The sequence below is a fragment of the Buteo buteo genome, chromosome 1 (genome assembly GCF_964188355.1).
Source record: "Buteo buteo chromosome 1, bButBut1.hap1.1, whole genome shotgun sequence".
NCBI classification, from domain to species: Eukaryota; Metazoa; Chordata; class Aves; order Accipitriformes; family Accipitridae; genus Buteo; species Buteo buteo.
The window spans coordinates 58,699,355-58,712,992 of record NC_134171.1 but is presented as its reverse complement, the minus strand read 5'-3'; the positions used below and the strand labels follow the sequence as shown (position 1 = coordinate 58,712,992).

The following is a 13,638-nucleotide window of genomic DNA, read 5'->3' as shown; positions in this document are numbered from 1 at the left end:
TCCGGCCGTGCGGCGCGGCGGGGCGAGTCTCCCCGCGGGGCCGGTGCCGTGCGGGAGCGGGGGTACCTCGGCCCCGAGGGAGCGGGCGGCCGGGGGGTCTCCAGCTGCCGAGAGCAACCCCGAGGACTTCACGGGATTTTTCCTTCTTCTCTCCTCCTTCTCCTCCTCTCTCCTCCTCCTCCTCCTCCTCCTCCCTCTCCCTCCTCCTCCTCCTCCTCCTCCTCCTCCCCCCGCTGCTCCTCCCGCTCCCGCTCCCCTTCCCGCGGCGGGCCGGCGGCCGCAGCAGACGCCGCGCTGCCGTGAGGATGCCGCAGCTGCCGGGGGCCGGGGGCGGTGGGGGGGACCCGGAGCTCTGCGCCACCGACGAGATGATCCCCTTCAAGGACGAGGGGGACCCCCAGAAGGAGAAGATCTTCGCCGAGATCAGCCACCCCGAGGAGGAGGGCGACCTGGCCGACATCAAGTCCTCCCTCGTCAACGAGTCCGAGATCGCCCCCGGCGCCAACGGGCACGAGGTGCGCGGCCGCGGGGGCTCCGCGGGGCAGCGCGGACCGGCCGCGGGGGCGCGGGATGCCGGCGGGCTCCGGGCGCTGCCGCCGGGAGGGAGGCAGGGAGGGAGGGAGGGAGCTTCGGCGGGGCACCGGTGAAACTCCTATTTTCCGATTTTCCACCCCCCCCAATAGCCATCCCACCCCAACTCCCGTTGCGAGAGGGGCGGCGGGCTGAGCCGGGCGGGCTCCGCGCCCCTCCGCGCCCCTCCGCGCCCGGCGATGGGCCGGGGGGGGGGGGCGGCCCCCTCGGCACTTCGGCCCGGGACGAGAAAGTTCCCGCGAGTCCCCCGACGGTGCGGTGGTATTAGACCTCAAGCGGCCATGAAATTTCCTCAGTAAAATCAGCGGGGTCAGAGCATTAGCCGTAAACTCTTTAAGGGATTTGCATAAAACTGTTTGGAAAGAAATTCCCGACGCTAAAACAACTTCAGGGCGAGCGGGGAACCTGCTTTTTTTTTCTTCCTTTTTTTTCTTTTCTTTCCTTTTTTTTTTTTTTTTTCCTAAAGGTCTGGTAATGAGGGCAACCTCATTATTTTTGGTATCTTGTTAACAAGACTGTTTTGACTGCTGAAACGCCAAATATTTTCCAGAAATAAGCCCCTTCCGTTAAATGTAGGGTGCTTCTGCTAGAAAACCTTCGCAAAGCCCCATAGTTACTCGCGTTGTCATAAAAAGATCGTTTACACAAATGTTTCTGGTACAGTTACCTTCCAAGCGACTTAAGAGGGAAAAGAAAGATGCTTATCTTGTGCCCTAACTTTTTTCTTTCCACAAGAAGCTGTAGCAGCTGTGATCGATAAATGAGCATCCATACAATGACTTTTTTTCTTTTTCTTCTTCTTTTCTGATGGTGGATTCCCTGCGGTCAGGTTTCCAGGCAGACTCAAGCGCAGGATTCCTACCATGATAAAGGCAGAGAGCACCCCGAGGAAGGTGAGAAGCGCACGGTCCTGTCTTGCGATATTGTCCCCCTTAGTCCCCCCGTGAGCCTCTGCACGGTCTTCAAACTGGAGCTTGGTTTCTTTTGGGAACCATACATTTAGTACCTTTTGAGGAAGGGGGATGCCAGGGTGCTTTCAAAGCGCATTTAAAAAGGAGATGAACGTGCAGCACGTTTATCTTGAGTGACCAAATGGTATTTCAGTTGTTTAGAAACTGATAAGTAGGCCAAATGGATCTTCGCTGAAGAAATAACTATTTTTAGGGTATCAGCTTAAACACATCTATCTCTTCACTCATACTGGGCAGCCCAGTGTGTGTTCAGAAACACTGTGCTTTTTTCCCCGTAGCCAAAGCCTGTCGCTTAAATCTCCTCTTCCAAATCTAAGCATGAACAGACCTCTTGCTTTTTTTAATGTACCAGCTGATTAATTTTGATTGAGGAGGACAGAGGAAATAACAGAGCTCGTTGAATATCACTTAGGAAGCTGGACACGCGTACAAAGAATGTGTGCTGTGAAGGATGGGAGATTATGTTTAAAGTGAAATGCTTATCATCACAAACTAAACCAGATCATAAATTCCATATAAAGACAGACACAGTTCAGTCCTGGTGCTTTTCAGGACTCTGTGGCGATCTTTCTCCAAATTGGTCATTAAACAGCCTAAAAGCAATAATGTCCATGCTCGTAGCATTTTGGCAGTGAGGGGGAGGAGGTCAGCTCTATATGGTTTTCTTTTCAGCCTTGCAACCTCTTAAAACCTCACCTTGGAGTAGTATCATTGTCAACGGTCATACAGGGGGGAGATCTGTTCACCCCCCTTTGCAGGGCCTGGACCCAAATCATTTATTTTCCTACAAAATAGCCTCCCTCACTTGGCTTCCCTCTTGACTGTAGTGCCATGTGTGTTCAACAGCCTGCCCCCCCCCCCCAAATCGTTAGGGTCTCCTTCCAAGCCAGCCCCTGCCCTCTAATTGTTCCCGGTGAGCGTGGCCAGAATGAATTGTTCACTGCACACAGTGGCTCAGTGAGAGAAGGAAATGATTATATCTAGTTATCACTGCCCTGTTCCTCCCTTTTCTTAACAGTGATGCTGGAAACCCATACTGGCGATACTTCTGAATCCACAAATCCTAGAGGGATGTATAAAATGGGGGGAAAACTGCTACTTGAGAAATGTGATGTTTCACCAGATGTGATGTTTCTGCCTTGATTTGAACAGGGACTAGGAAAATAAATTGGTTACTCTGAGGCTATTCCGTATTTTAAGGGTAAACTCCTCACTGAGAGTACTTGCTCCTTTAAGAATTTACTCTTCTTAAAAAAATGTTATTACAAATTGCTATGGACCACTTTCTGTCAGAGGTAATTTCCATGAGCAAGGAAATGTTTGCATGCAGAACATTTTTATGAATGCACAGTACCTGTTTAAGTGCTCTAACTTACAAGAAATGCGTATGTGGGGAATAATGTAATCATTGTTTCCTCTTCCATAGGAAAGCATCCAGACAGTGGCTTATACAGCAAGGGACCATCATACTCTGGTTATTCTGGGTATATCATGATGCCAAATATGAATAACGACCCGTACATGCCTAATGGATCTCTGTCGCCACCCATCCCCAGAACAGTGAGTTATCTCTTCCAAAGACCGGTTTTGGCGAGCTGGGTTTCCTCCTGTTCGGTCTGCAGTGCGTGTTCACACTGGGGTTTTTTTTTGGGTAGCTTCAGTTACGGTGAAGGTTGTGCTTCTGCTGTTCAGAGCCTCCGTCCAGCGGAGCCTGAGAACTCTTAGAGGTGTTGGTCGTGATCACGGTGGAAAAGCCGAGATTAATGTCTGCGGTGTCTGACGTCCTTTGAACAGGGCTGGGGGCTTTGGGGGGGGAGCCCTGGTTTACGACTGTAGGATAATGTATGGTGGAATGATGTAAATGCCGTCTTTGTAGTGACTGGGACAGATGTGAATTTTCTGCCTTTAACTCTTCATTTGTTGAGGAAAACCGAGGGCTGGAAGCAGAACTGCTAAAGTTGCTTGTCAGTAAGATGAAAAGATTGGATTCTTTTTTTGCCTTCAGATACGGCATTGCTCTTTGCTGATTGATATTTATTTCTGCCATCAGTTGCTCTGTGTCAAGGCTTCACGTATCTGGCAGTATTGCTTTGAAACATACTCTGTACCTTCAGCCACAAATTGTGAAATGGTCATTTAGGAATTAATGTCAACCGTGATGCAGTAGTTACAGCTTTCCTTTATGCTGTGACGAGCACTGATTCTTCCAGGTTGGTCCCTCTGTTTCCATTGGTGTAGATGAACGTTTGATGGATTTTAATGTACTTTTAATTTTGGATAGTCAGTTCCCATTTATTTTTGTAAACCTCTTGGTATACGTATAGAGCGATGGGGAGGCAGTATTAAAAGGAGCTGTGGAAATTATTTTAGTAGAGCTGGAGTGAAGCGGGAAATAAATTTGTTTGTAGGCATCCTGCTGAAAAAATGCCGCTGCAGTTGTGTGTGCTGTGATACGAGAAGTTGGATGCTGTTATTTCTCTGTGATAAAGCACTTTTCTGTCTTACTGGCTCTTAGATTTTTACTTGGTGGTCTCTGTCAAACAACTGGCATTATTTTGCTCTCCGAGGTTCTTGATTTTTCTTCAGGGTTGTGGCTTTTACTTCAAAAACAAAAAAGAGGGGGCCTAATCTGTATTGGTAATTTGACAGTAGCAAAGCATGTTAAATTAGTGGATGTGCGGATTTGGAATGACAGGGCGGTTGGGCACTGGGAAACACACAGATCTGCCCTTTTTATGTGTCACCATTTGCGTTTGAAAGATGCAAAAACTTGTGCAATGTATTGCCTTCTATAGCTCAGCAGGTTTTTTGTGTATAAATTACAGTTCAGAGGCCTACAACCTCTGTTGTTGTAAACGCTGCTTTACAGAAAACTTCAGTTCGGATGTATCGTGGGGAAAAGGATGCAGCTTCTTGAGAGGGCACCGAGACTCAAACTGGCCCTTTGAGGGCCAGGAAACTTCAGACCTTTTCTTACCCCCTCTTTCCCACGTTACCTTCCCGAGAAAGTCCCTAGTGCTGGTGCAAGGCTTTGAACAACAAAATCCAGTTTAATTATTCACTGAGGATTTTCTCTGCGTATGCGTGCTGTGGGGCTGCCGCTCTTTACTGATCTGGCACCGATGTCCCCAGAATACCGGCTTCTTGCGGAGGTTGTCTGCCTCCTCAGGTACTTGAGGAACCGTCCTACGTGGGCACGTTGGAGGGGAGGAGGGGGGGGAAATGCATCTGCTTTCTAATTGTAAAGCTGCCTGCAGAACATCTGAGGGGCTAATTTAGTTCAGTGTTGCTCTTGCATGTTAGAGCAGCACCACTATTTCGGTAAAATAGTGCTGTTGCAGGGCTGCAGTGTTGACATAAGCCTGGAGTTCTTTCAGTTTAACCACAAGGCTACACGCTTGAGTTATTAAATAATTTTTTTGTTTAATTGAACTATAATCTTTGTTAGCCTCCTAGCTGACAGCTGGGTTTTAATGCGTGCGAAATCAAAACGCTGCATCCAGGAGATGACACGCTCACTCGCTTCACGGCTAACCGCAGCCCCAGCGCTGCGCCGCTGCCGCCAGTTCACCTTTGCGGGGTCCCAACCGCTGCCCCGCAGGTTTACTCTTCGCTCCCCCTTTTCGGGGAGGCGGGGGGGGAGGAGGACGTGCCGGCGTTGGGGGGCGAGGAGCAGCCGAGATCAGCGAGCTCTGGAGGTGGAGGTCTCCCCTGGGGTGTCAGTCCCCAGCCATTTGTGCGCGGAGCAGCCCTGCGGTGTGTACCTGCGCCCTGTCATTTGCATGACAAAGCCGCTTCTTGTTGATGCATCTGTTGCCTGGAGGTGTTAGGCAGGATTAAAAAGCTGCCCTGGGGCGGCTGAATCTTTTTTCCGCCTTGGAAGGACCCGACTGCCTGCAAACCGCCCAGGGGATGCACCCCTGGGGAAACGGGGCCAGCCCCGGGACAGGGACTGTCTCTGATGGAGGCGGCCTCTGCTCGCTATGCCGGGGCAGAGAGAGGGAGCAAAGCTTTCTTGGAATGGGGAAAAAGTTACTTTCATCAGCATATGCAGGGAAAAAAAAGCCTTTTTTTAAAAAAAAAGGCAAAAGCTTTACATTCTTGCTCTGTAAAATTCAAAATACAAATCTATAGTCAGACACAACGTGTCTAATAAGCCTTAAAAGAAGGAAGCTGAAGTGTAATTTCAGTGCAGCTTTTGAAGGGGAGATGGTGTATAAGGAGGATTTCAAATCTTCCAAAAGCTGCTAGAGTGGTCTCATCTCCCCCGTTCTCCTCTTTTTCTAATTTTTTAATTTTTTTATTTTACTGGCAACTGATTTGCCTTTTACAGGCTGTATTTGTAGGAGCAGGAGAGTGTTAATTGCAAGTTCAGGTACAAGCCTCGTGCCGCACTACGTATTCTTATCAGATAGCCAGGTAAGTGAAAAAGCAAAGCAGTTGGTTTGGGTGACTGCAGGAGAAGTGGCACGTGATGGTACTAAAACCGCAGTAACACCTGGTGAATGTGCATCCTGTGTGCTCGAGATATCTTTTGGTGGTTTCTCAGCGTCGTGGGGGTACTGAAGATGGGAGATGGAGACAGCTGTTTGTTTTCTACCATGTGTGGGTTTTTTCTCACTTTTTCGTTAACAAGACTAGTTTTGGGGTAGCAAACCTTTCGTGTCTGTGTGATGGGAACGTGGGGACAAAGGAGGCGGCTGAAGAAGAATCATTTCTCTGTGTTTTAAATTCATCCAGAAAATAATTTCATCTTTGTTCCTCCCTCTTTCCCAATGAATTAAACTTTCTGTGGGAAAGTAGAGGATTTCTGCAACCTCCGTTTTGTCTGTTCTTATCTGTTCTTGGGGTCTGGGTTTATTTTTTTGTGGCTAAACTGTCTCTTTGTAGCAGCTGGAGGTGTTAAATAGGTCGGAGGATACAATCTATAAACACCTTACAGTGACTTGCAAAACACAGCATATCCACTTGAAAATGATGAAGAATTGTGCTGAGAGAGTTTGAACACAAGGAACAACGTTTATACACAGGACCCCCCTACCCTGCCCAAGTTTTGGATAGTCCTTGTGTGCTTCTGCGTGGCAAGGGGTATGGAGATAGCTCCTCTCTTGGAAGAGCTAACATCCCAGGAGAAATAGTGCGGATAATACGGACAGGAGGAAGGATGAAGGTAGAAATAGCAAGAATGTGTGGCTACCGAGCCTCAGTAAGAGGGTTTTGTTTCCCTACTTGCATCTCGCTGTCCCTCTGAAAGCAGGCTGGTTCACTTGCTTGTGGGGAATTTTTGGGACCCCAAGGGGAATGTATGGGAGTTGCAGAAGGACACGAACCTGATTTTTCATAATATTGTCTTTTCCTGAGAGTTTGATTCTGCTGACTGTCCAGTGGTAGGCACTTGCGGGGAGCCGTGGTCAGCTGAAAGCTCCCTGGCCCAGTATGAAATGGGCTTTGTAGCACAGATGTTGGGGCTCAGCTCCTGCTCCCGTATCGCCTATCAGAAACCTTTGCACTGATTCCCAAGTTGGCATCGGAGCAGGACGCTCCAAGGGCCGTAGGCAGCTGTGGTCCTGTCGCACGTCTCTTTCTTGCCCCTGCAACCCCAGACCTGTGCCTGGGGAAACGGGTTGCACGGGCAGCTGAGGGGCTCGACAAGCCGGAGCTGCTCACCCAGCACTGAGGCTCTGCCGCTTCACCCTGTGCGGCACTTGTCTTCTCAATGAAGTCGAACTATGCTAATTAGCTCCTTAAATAACTTCGAAATCAGGTGCAGAGGAGCACAAAGCTTCCCAACTCTGTGGAAGCAGAACTTGCCGGGGTTTATTCGGGTTTGCACAGGGAGGAATTTTAGCACTATTTGCTGAGGGGCTTGGCGAGTCGCGCCAAATGCCAGCACCAGGGGAGAAGAGGAATCTGCTCAGCGCTAATAGAGGGACCTCACTGCTGCAAACGCGTCTGTCAGCTGCTCTGACTCGAGCGTCGCAGCTGATCAGTCGAAGATACAAGCCAGGTCTCTGTGAAACACAGATCCAAGCTGTGAACGGTTGCGGGCCGAGTTTTGGTGGTGCTTTCTTTCCCCCCCTTCCTGAAATGAATTCTCCATTTGGAAAAGGGGGAAGAAGAAGTTACTGCAGTGCCTCTAGGTTGGCCTTTGTCTGAAGCTTGATCTGGATGCTCATGATAAGATGGCACTATCCAGGCAGTCTTATGTACATCTGTCCGTCATTAGCGTGTGGTCTTTGGGCACACACTGGTGAAGAAAACAGTCCTTCTGCTTTTGCTGTCTTCTCCCTGTCAGGGTGATGCAACTAGCAAATCTGTCTAATTGTGAATGGGCAACAGGGAAAGAAAATGTTCTCCTGACGTCTCAGTCCAGAGGCAGCAATTGCGTGTGTGTGGCTTCAACGGAGGCATAATCAAAACCTCCACCCATTACAAATCATCAAAGTTGGAGCTTTTTTATATCAATATGTGTGTACGCTTGTATCTTCAGTCTCCTTTTTTCTATATATCTAGGAACTAATTCAATATAAACTGTAAATGGTGGAGCTGCTGCTTACATTGTAAGGCGGTTTAAAAGCAAAATGTCATTCCTGTTGTTTTGGTGCTGTGCCACCTCTTCTCCAACTTAATCCCAGCCCAGAAAAAATAATAAGAATAGCTTGTTACGGGCTGCAAATGCCAGGGAGGATGTGGCTCAAGAAGAAAGCCTGAAGCTCCACAGGTTCAGGCATCGAAAGAGGAAAAGACTTTTTCCAGGTAGTTGCAGCGCTGCATGGCTGCAGGCATTGAAGAGCCTGGGTACCGCAGGCCTGGCTCCTCCCGAGTACTTAACTTCTGTTTATAGTTAGGGAAAACTCCTCCTGATACGGGAAGGAAATAACCCACACAAAAGCATTTTACTGCTGCTGTAATATTTCTGAAGTCCTATTAGAGGCATGTGCTTTTTTGGCTAGTGGTAAAAACCTGTGTCTCTCAGAAGCAGGCAGACGTGCAGGAGTCTGCTTTAGTACAGACGCTGAACGTTTCGCAGCCTGAGGTCTGCACCTCGTGTGGCCCGCTGTGGTCTCTCGCGTTGCTCTCGCGCGGACGCTGGTCCGCGGGGAATGCTGCCGCGAGCCGGGCAGCCTGCGGGTCTTCGACCTGGCGGAGGCAGGTTGTCCTCGGCGTGCGTCCTCCCCGCTGCTGCAGGGGAGCCACGTGCCGTGGCGCGCCAGTTGTGTGTCAGGGACTCCCGTTTGCACCAAACCGCCCCCGTCCTGGCTAGCGGGCATTTATGTCTAAGCTGGTTTTGGCCGTAAGGCATGTTTGGTGTGAAGAGCGTTCTCATCTGGCCGTCGGGTTCGGTCCCTTCTTGCAGGACGCTGGAGGGAAGGCGGCGCAGCTGCTTGGCGTGCTGCTCCTGCCCAGGCAGTTGGGGATTAGCGTCTCTGTCACTCCGGCCCTTCGTAAGCATTAGATTCACTTAAGAAAATTGCATTCAGAATAACTTAATCTAGCAACCCAATGGCTTCTATTTTGAGACTTGGATCTTGTGGATATGTTTATTTAGTTTGGGTTTCCCACTTCAAAGGAATCTGTCCTCTCAGCAAGAAAGTGATTGAGCACTTAAATAAAAATGTATTCATTGAATCTTTGGGATTGAGCTAAAAGTGCAGTCGGGAGTTAACGTGTGCGCCAACTGTGCTAATCAGCCAGGGATTGCCTGTTCTCCTAAAGGGGAAGAAAAGTGGTCCAAAGTGCCTGAGGAGAAGTGGCATGCCTTCCCCTGGCTTCTGGCAGTGGTGTTGCTCGCTGATGCTTCAGGTTGAAATAAAGGACCTAGAATATCTTCGCCTGTGATCTTCAAAGATACTAAATCCCTCGTGTAGAAGAGCATTTTCATGGAGCCAAAAGGTCGACTCGACATTTGTTTATTTTCTTTAAGTGGCTGTGGGTATAGGTGAAGTTGAGGCATAAAATCAATAGGATGAGCTTAGTCAGCAAAAATTACAAGTGTAAAGTTACAAGGCTTTGATTGAATATTTATTAAATGGGCAGCTTAACTTAAAAGTAAGCATACTGTTGTCACCAGCTGTAACACGTAAACCAGAGAATCGCTTTGGTTAGGAGTTATTAGCCAAGCCAGAGAGCAGTTAATTCCCAAAGGTGTCTGTCTACCCAAGCACTTTCAGTACTCCAGCCCTGTACTTCAAACAGCACTGCGCAAGTCAGTGGGCAGGTCTGCTTCACCCAGGCCAGTGCACGGGGGAGAAGTCCCTTGGGAGCCTGTGACTTCATGCACACGTTTGCCACAAAGTACCTTCTGAAAATGCTGGTGCTTTGAACAAAGCTGATGGCAGCCCAGCTCCCTCCTTGGCTGACTTGAACGGAGCTCTGTATGGGGATGCAGGGGTCATCCAAAGAAAACCAGTCTGGAAATGGTCTGATTCATCATGTACATCCAGAAAAATAGGGAGAGGAAACATGGGGCTTTTGTTGGGCAGTTCTATTGGCTCAGAGGTGGAGAGTGGTGAGCTCTGAAAAGCTGTCCCTATAGGACCTGTATTTCTGGGTTGGGGTCCTAGTGACACTGGCTGCTCAGAGCCAGCGCTTTGTCTCAGTAACTGGTCACTTAGCTATGCCGTAAGGCTCTATTTCCTCAATTTTCTGCCTCTCTGTATTTCAGAACTGCCTCAGAGATTTATCTTTGTGACCGTTTGTTGTCTCTCCACAGTTCTGGCATATTTTCTTGCCTTGATCTTTCTTCATTCTCCCCAAATCTTGCATTGGCAAGCTTTGTCTAGCGTAAAAAAAGTACAATACGGAGGTGACGATTAAAGGTGTCAACGCTTGTCAAATGCAGACTGTGCTTGGGGAGAAGGCCTTTTCCCTGGCTATGTGCTAAAATGCAGATAAACTGTGTCCAGCCGTGCAAATGTGTTTACTTTGTTAAAATGCCACAATCCAGCGATTTGTTTAGGGCCTGTAGTTTCTAAAGTTTGACTGCTGCTGTATCAGGTTTAGGAAGCTGCAGTTGCAAGTGGTAATTGTGGGTTTGGTTGCACTGTATCCCTCCCACCCCCAGTCCTGTACTGCTTTCACTGCAGTTTTGTGTAACTCCCGTGTACCCCCACTGTGAGCAAGGTTCCCGCCACCGACCCGCGTTACATCTCACGCAGCCACGCCACAAAGCAGTGCCGCAGCGCATCTTTCCTCTGCGTGGCTTTCCAAATTCAGTTTTACAAAGTGGCTTCCTTCTCACATCCGTGCCCTCTCCTCAATTTAGGGTTTGTGGCAGCTTGTTTCATCGTGTGGCACTCCGTGCAGCCTGGTTGGCAGCGTTTCTGTTTCTTAAACTCAAGAAACACTTGTTAGAGAAAAGCTGAGGTGAAGCAGGAGAATAGCCGGGCTTGACACCATGCAGGGACCCCTCTGAATTGGGGGAGACTCTGATTTCTCCCCCTCAAAGTCTGCGTATGAATTAGCCCCTGCGAAAATTAAAAATAGCCCCTAGGTTCACGTACAGGTCCTCTTCTCTCAAATAAAAATGCAGGCGCAGGTTCAGCCTCTTGAGGAGCTTTTGGGAGCAGGGCGGGAGTGAGCAGGTGGGTGATGGTCAGGTGTAGGAGCCCGGGGCGGTGGGACAGGCTGCAGCGTGCCCGGGTCCCCTCCAGGCTGCTGGGGATGGAGACGGAAGGGAAAAGTGAGCTCACCGAGCTGGCGCTGGGAGAGCTTTTGAGGATATTGAGGAAACGAGCCATACATCGAACATACGAAAATACATTTTGAAAAACGTAAGCAATTAAAATAATTTACCTGGGAGAATGCCCCTAAAGCTTTTTGTTTCCGACACTAGTATGCTGGCTTGTATTTGTGTCTGTTCTTTACTGCCCGATTTCCTCCTGCACACAACTGAAGTTCGGCTTAAAAAATAAGTTTGAGCTGAGCATGTTGGATTTGGAAAATTTGTTACGCAAAACCTTCTCTCTCGCACATTATTTCATGTCTTAAATACTCCTGGTATAGGGAGAAAAGGAAGCTGTGCTGGATTTAAAGGAGAAAAGAAATAAAACTTTAAAAAGCTTAGCTCTTAAGCGCGTGGATTCTTCTGGTTTTGTTGAGACTTTTTTTTCCTCTCTCAGTTATTTTGAGGTTATTTTTAAGATAATAGTGCAGCGATCCTGTTTTAGATGTAAATCTTCAGAAGGAAAACTTGGAATAGGAGAACTGCCAAAAAATACTAATTTATTAGGCAACTCCCCAGACAGTTGGAGAGCACTATTGCAAACACTTTTTTAAACTGGCAACTACTAAGCTTCTTATTGGAGTGACCTGTAAAAGATTACTTCATACTTTGTAGTAAGGAAATACTAAGAGACTCTAGGAGAGCTGGTCAAAATGCTGTTTTGCTTGAAACTTTTTTAATTCAAGGGCCCTCCCAAAACAATGTGTGTAGAAAGCTTTCCCTGTTTCTTTGAAACTTTAAATCCTTCCTTTTCTTTCTTTTTCTTTCCAGGGATATGCCTGTAAATGAGAATATTACAGGCTAATGGGGCAGAACAATAAATATTCAGTGGGGAAGTGTGGTTTAATCGAAGGCCGTTCAGAAACCCCTGTGTTTGGGGCACAGGCAGACTTTTTAGCAGAAGGAGATTTCAGAGGGGGTTTTGTGGAGCTTGTCTTCCAGCTCTAGCTCCAGGACTGCAAGTAAATACATTCAGTTAGTTAAACAGTTGTGCTCACCACGCAAAAAATGCCTTCCTCCATTAAATGAATCTCTCTGGCCAACATCTAGTGGACAAAGCATTTTTTCAGGTTCGGTCAGCAGAAGAGCCTGCGGGTGGGTCTTGCATTTCGCTTCTGGAGGCGGCATTTCGCAGCCCGGGAGCCCGTAGCTCACAAGTCGGCCGTGGGCTGATGTTGGCCTTTCACGTGTTACCTGCAGCCCCTCTCCACTGCTGGGCTCGGTGGGTTCTCCCAGGAGGGGACGGCTGGTTAAGGCAGTGGCTGAGATTTCAGCCCAGGCGGTTAAGCCAGGACTGGGAGAGCTACTTGTAGTAATGCAAGTGCTGCTGGTAGGTTTTAGCTGTTTTGGGGGGTGGAGCAAAAGTTTGTGCCTGTGCAATTAAGCATGAAATAGGTAAATTCTGTGTATAATTACCCAAGGTAGAGGCTAGCATGAGGATGTGACCCGTGGAAGTCACAGCGCGTCAGTGGCTGCCAGCAGATTCCCGGGAGGTATCCCTGGCACCCATGCTGGCATGGGTGGGGGGGGTCATGTCCTCTGCCTCCCCCCACCCTGCTCCCAAAAGCAGAGGCACAGTCTGGGAGGAGGCTCCTGCAAATGAGGAACCGAAAAAAGCAACATTTGTTCAGAGATTTAGAGGAAGGTGACGGCAGAGGTGGGAACAAAATCCACGTTTCCTGAGTTTGCTTCAGGAGCCCACCTGAAAGACAGCTCACTTGTAAAGATATGTTTCTTGGGCTGGTGATTTGGGGTTTTTTTCATGAAAACAAACCGAAAATCTGAGAAAGTAAAAAAAAAAATCTGAGGGAGGGAATAAGAGAATTAAAAGCAATGCAGATAAAAAGAAAGTTGGTGTCAGTGCAGGCTGTGGCTGTGTTTCATACCCAGCCGTTCAGTTAAGGACCAAACAATCCTACTGACATTTCTAAGTAAAAGCAAGGAGGGTCTTAAGAAAATTAGCTTAAAAACTTTCTCTCAAAAAGCAGACTTTGTTTTTTCTCATTTCCCTCCCTGCCATTGCAGCAGCACCCGCATCTTCCCACTGTGGTTTCTGTTTGCTCTCCTCCCGCAGGGGGAGCAGGCTGCTTGCCCTCAGCATCGTTATTGCAACCCCCACTTTTGTCTCCGTCCCTGTCTCAGAAATTCAGTGCAAACACAGTTAGATAACCAGCACGGTGCCCTCCCTCTCCCAGGAGCTGCCATTGATTTGTGGCTCTGGCACACGATGCTCTGGGGACGGCTGACCAGGGCTTCTCAGCCAGCTCCCCTGGGCACCAGCATGGTGGGGCTTTCGTCTTTCACCGTGGAGCTGAGACGCCCTTACTCAGCTGCTTCTCAAAGCAGCTCTTT

The 13,638-nt window shown here is 48.6% G+C and overlaps 1 protein-coding gene across 1 annotated transcript in view; it reads left to right on the top strand.

Annotated features, from left to right (window-relative positions):
- Window positions 1-288: 288 nt before the first annotated feature.
- LEF1 (lymphoid enhancer binding factor 1) overlaps window positions 289-13,638 on the top strand; it is a 69,609-nt gene continuing 56,259 nt past the window's right edge. The window contains exons 1-3 of the mRNA XM_075039928.1: window positions 289-515; window positions 1,421-1,484; window positions 2,989-3,122. Coding sequence (XP_074896029.1) covers window positions 306-515; window positions 1,421-1,484; window positions 2,989-3,122 — 408 coding nt within the window. The 5' untranslated portion in view covers window positions 289-305. The remainder of the gene's footprint in view (window positions 516-1,420; window positions 1,485-2,988; window positions 3,123-13,638) is intronic.